Raw genomic sequence first — 5,402 nt, forward strand, 5'->3', positions numbered from 1 at the left:
TGCGGACTTGATGATACCCACTCTTCAGGTCTATCTTTAAAAATATGGTTGCTCCGCTGAACTCATCCAACATATCATCGAGTCGTGGTATTGGATGGCGATATTTGATTGTGATGTTGTTTATCGTTCTACAATCCATGCACATACGCCATGTCCCATCCTTCTTTGGCACGAGTAGAATGGGCACTGCACAAGGGCTTAAGCTTTCACGTATATAACCCTTAGATAATAAATCTTGTACCTGCGTTTGGAGTTCCTTTGTCTCCTCGGGGTTCATATGGTAAGTGGGACGGTTTGAAGTGGTGCTCTGGCACAAGATCGATTTGGTGCTTGATCCCGCGAATTGGTGGTAATCCCGCAGGTGGTTCCTCGGGAAAAACGTCTTGAAAATGCTCTAGGAGCTTCTTAATTTCCGGGGGATACACAATCTGATCCGAATCTGCGCTCAACACTTCTTTGAACACCATTAGTAAAACAAAACGTCTTTGATATTTTCACATTGGATGTCTAGCACATTTTACGATATTTTGCATATTTATAGATATCCCTTGTACATTTTATTCCGACTTCGATGTCTTTGATATTTTGCAAGAAAATTGAAGCTTTGGACGAAAATGAGGCAATTTCGGAGAAAAAAGACATGACCCGGAACCAACCCGAAAATATTCTGAGTACCAAAGAATCAAAGAGGAAATGCTTGCACGATGTTGATATTTCGAGTCCCATAACTTTTGCAATACAGATCCATATCATGCGTACTATATAGAATTGGAAATCCTTTTTCAATAGCTACTCACAAACATAAAGATCACTCCATTCAGATATTGCATTAGAAAGTTATGATGAAAATACTATGAGCATATGTTCTGACGACGAACTGTGCACAAGTGTGCTATTGCGAGCTACATGACTTTCTCAATACAGGTCCAAATGATGTATGCGATACATCATTGGAAAGATATTGTCAATAGCTACACGTGGACATCAAGATCACTTCAATCCGACATCGGAGCCGAAAGTTATGAGGAAAACATTATGACTATGTCATTTGGTGGCGACAAGAAAACAGCTTTTCCTCAAAACACGGAGCTCGTGAATTATGGAGGTAAATGAGGAGGAAAATGGGGAAATGTCTTTCTTCTTTTCTTGGCTATAAAAGGGGCACGAAGGGGAGGTTTAGAGGATCATCCAAGACATTAGAGAGTGAGTTTGAAGAGTGAATTGAGAGCTTCTTGAGAGAGATCCAAGGAGGAGTCAAGAGAAGAAGAAGAAGAGGAGGAGGAAGAAGAAGAGTCCTGCAACTATCACTAAGCATTCTCTTCCCTCTCTTTTAATTCTTGTCATGAACTTCTATTTGGATGTTGTTTGTATGTTTTCCATGTTGTGTGAGTAGATTTATCATTGTAGGTTAGGGATTAAGGTTGTGTAAGGATCATGTGAACATAACCTATCTTTGAAACTATGGGTTTTATAATTTGGTTTGAATGAATGAATCTTAATGCTATCAATCTTGTTGGCCACTTGATTTGTTGAACCTAGAATTTAGTTTGCATAGAGATATGGAACTAAGTTTGGAACTCTTTCATTTGAATAGATGAACATTGCATTGAGAAATGAATGAACATCTAGGAATCATGATGGTGGATTTAATGCTCTTAAGAGTTTCAATCTATTTAGAATCGAGAGATCGGTAGGTTGAACTCTTAGGAAGAGAGGTGAGACTCGAGAGAGTAATCCTCTATAACAAGAACTTGAATTTCCCGAATCATAACTCTAGTTACGAAGATACATCCGTAGAAGCGATCCTTACATAACCCGTAATTCCCGACACCTACGATGTTTTATAGAATTGTGCTAAGTCTTTGCTTATATTTGTTTTAATTCGTGTTTACTTTCAGTTATAATCATCACCATCATCATTATCGTCTCCGACCGAAACCGAGTAGTAATTGTAATTGTTGTCGTTAAACCATACGTGTCCTTGTGTTCGACCCTAGGTACTACAATTGATCCGTACACTTGCGGTGATTGTATCTAGGAATTAAAACAAGATTAGATCACATCCTAGATCGACATCAAGTTTTTGGCGCCGTTTCCGGGGACACAACGGTTTTAGCGATACGATTAGGAAACTACTTAGTTTGGGTCATTTTTTTTTCTTTTGTTTGATTTGGTTCTCATTTTTTTTTCCTGTTGTCGCTCTCTTTGTTTTGAAGATTTCTTTGGTGTATGACTAGGAGTTCTAGGTCGCAAAACCTAATTCCCTTGGATCCTGAAATAGAGAGAACCATAAGACAAAACTTGAGACAACACCGAGAAGAGATGGGAGATCACGACGTTGTACCTGCACCGGGAAATGCACATATAAATGAAGAAACCTTCGCGCAATACAACGCCCCACGACATACTGAGCTCTTGTCCGGCATTCGGATGCCGGAGGTGGACATGACGACATTTGAGCTCACCCCCACCACAATCCAAATGTTGAGCGCCATGGCCTTCCGAGGTAGGCCAAATGAGGATCCTGACGCACATCTCACTCGGTTCAAGATGATGTGTCGTTCCATTAAAAGAGCTGATCAAGTAACCGAGGACGCAATCCGCTTAATCGCCTTTCCATGGACGTTGATAGACGTGGCACTAGACTGGCTCTATGAACTCGAACCGGATTCCATTCATACGTGGAATCAATTGGAGAGCCAGTTCATGCAACGTTTCTTCTCCCCGCACCGAACTCAAGCAGCCTTGAACAACATCCACTCGTTCAAGCAAGACCATGGAGAGACTCTACATGAAGCGTGGAAGAGATACAAGGGCTACCAGAAGTCATGCCCTCATCACGGCCTCGACAAGAACTACCTGGTCAACACATTTCTCAGAGGCCTGAGGTCGGATACCCGGACATTAATTCGAGCCTCATGCGGAGGGAGCATTTCAAACATGTCCTTCACGAAACTCGAGCAGCACATCGACCAAATGGCGAGAGAAGAAGATTCTCCGTTGGAATCCGTAAGAGACATGCCCAGGAGAGATAGTGACGCTAAGCTGCAGCTCGTACTAGACGAACTCACATCGTTGAAGTCGAAGCTTACTAATTCAAGTTTCGTCTTCGAGCCTCATGCGGAGGGAGCATTTCAAACATGTCCTTCACGAAACTCGAGCAGCACATCGACCAAATGGCGAGAGAAGAAGATTCTCCGTTGGAATCCGTAAGAGACATGCCCAGGAGAGATAGTGACGCTAAGCTGCAGCTCGTACTAGACGAACTCACATCGTTGAAGTCGAAGCTTACTAATTCAAGTTTCGTCTCCTCTGCTAGCACCTCGGGCGACCAACAAGGCGAGCTTGCATTGTGCGAAGTGGTAGAAGACGTGAACAACGTGGAAAACAACCCCTATTCCAACACGTACAACCCAGGATGGAGGAATCATCCGAATTTCTCCTACAAGAATAACAATGCTCTCAACCCTGCGCAGAACAACTATCGGCCAATACAAAACCAAAATCAACGAATTCCACCGGGGTTCGCCTTTCAGTCACGTCCTCCACAGATGCAAAACCAAACGCAGATACAGAGCCAGACATACAGACCTCCAGTCCAAGACTTTCAAGCACCTACGCCTCCACCGCCGCAACAAGACATTAACTCGGAGATCAAAGCGATGCTAGCACTACTCCTTCAAGGACAACAGATGCAAGAGACCGTGCTACACGATTTGAAGATGGACCAAGAGGAATTTAAGAAGCAGATGGGGAGCATGCAAGCTCAAGTGGATGGGATGCAGTCCCATCTAAAACTACTTGACAACCAGGTTGCCCAATTGGCCTCGACATCTCAAAGACCGAATGGAACACTTCCTGGGAAGCCTGAGATAAACCCACGAGAGCATTGTAATGCCATCACCCTAAAGGGTGGCAAGCAGCTTGAAGAGATCACTCCGCCGATGATAGAAAAGGGGCAAGGCTCCAAAGCTAAAGAGGTTATGAACGAAGAAGATAAGGAAGTCTATGTTCCTCCACCACCTAGACCTCCACCCGTCCCCTTTCCATCTCGCTTGAAGAAAAACAAAGAAGATCAACAATTTGTTAGATTTGCTGAGATGCTGAAGAAGCTCGAGATCACCATGCCGTTCACAGAGGCTATCCTACAAATACCATCTTACACGAAGTTCCTCAAGGACATCCTCACGAAGAAAAGAGTCATGGAAAAGGAGACAGTGTCGCTCAACATGGAGTGTAGTGCATTAATTCAACGGGAGGGAGCCCGATCACATATCCTTTACTGTTTGCTTTTCAAAGTGTGGTTGGCTTATTAAGATTTCTTGTATATATTGTGTGTGGATGAATTTTCTGCTTAAGTTCAGATGGAAACAACAAAGAAGAACAACTCAACACCATACTCACAGGCGAGAACGAGTGAATAACGCCAAGAATGATGCTCCACAAAAATAAGCTAAGTCTTTTCCCTTCTCCATTCTTTCCTGCACGAATAAATTGTTTTTTTTAACCACAGGGTGAGCTAACACCGAGACGGTGTTCAGTTCAAGTCTGAGGGAGAGATTCGATAGTCATATGCATCGATAGTCATTTTTTTTCAGGATATTATGTTATTATATATATATATATATCTATATTTGTGTGTGTAAAAAAAAAATTCTTGAATCATTAGAATTAGATTGACTTGAGACATCTTGCAGACTGTCTTAGGAGATCCTAAGGATAGAACGGATTCTCGAAGACATTCAACTTGATAGATTGATCCTGTGATAGAATTAGTTAGAATGTGGGGTAGATTAATATTTAGAACAATGGAAAGATTTTTTATCATCTTATTTAGCCATCTTAAAATCATATCGTTCATCTCAGTGTTTAGAAAAGTCCCGACACTCCTCTGTCATTATCTCGTTAATGAATATCATTCGGGGACATGAGTGCTTATAGGCTCGGGTCTAAGTTGTGGGTCGAGCATATGTATATATATGTAAAAAAAAGAAAGAAAAAAAAGAAAAAAAGGAATATATAATAAATAAATAATGCTCGACAACTTCAACGTCCTAGAAAGTCCGGGACATCTTTCACTAAGAGTAGTAAAAAAAATGAGAATACGATAAAAAAAAATGCTTAGTAAGATTGGTCGAAAATCCGAAAAAGTTCTGAGTAATAATGTAAACCCCATTTCTAGCTAGATCTTTTATTGGGATAAGATATCACCGCAGAATGTCTTTGATTTTGTTCGTAGTTAGCATTATGTTCAATTTTTAATCTATTTCTACGATTCATCTTTGGTAGACAGTTCCATTCATCAAAGTTTTCGAGATTTAGCTTGCTCGAGGACGAGCAAAACGCTAAGTCTGGGGGAGTTTGATGACATGTAAATATTGTCATATTTTCACATTGGATGT

At 41.4% G+C, this 5,402-nt stretch overlaps 1 protein-coding gene across 1 annotated transcript; it reads left to right on the forward strand.

Moving 5' to 3' along the window:
- The first annotated feature begins 3,218 nt into the window (after positions 1-3,218).
- LOC104800022 lies at positions 3,219-4,316 on the forward strand. Its single transcript, XM_010522723.1, has one exon. The coding sequence runs from the start codon at positions 3,219-3,221 to the stop codon at positions 4,314-4,316; it is 1,098 nt and encodes a 365-aa protein (XP_010521025.1).
- Positions 4,317-5,402: the final 1,086 nt, after the last annotated feature.

Source organism: Tarenaya hassleriana, unplaced genomic scaffold (genome assembly GCF_000463585.1).
Source record: "Tarenaya hassleriana unplaced genomic scaffold, ASM46358v1 Cleome63, whole genome shotgun sequence".
Lineage (NCBI taxonomy): Eukaryota > Viridiplantae > Streptophyta > Magnoliopsida > Brassicales > Cleomaceae > Tarenaya > Tarenaya hassleriana.

What these genes read in the sequence shown, in the direction of transcription:
- LOC104800022 (XM_010522723.1), top strand. Translation starts at nt 3,219, where the DNA reads ATGCCCAGGAGAGATAGTGACGCTAAGCTGCAGCTCGTACTAGACGAA.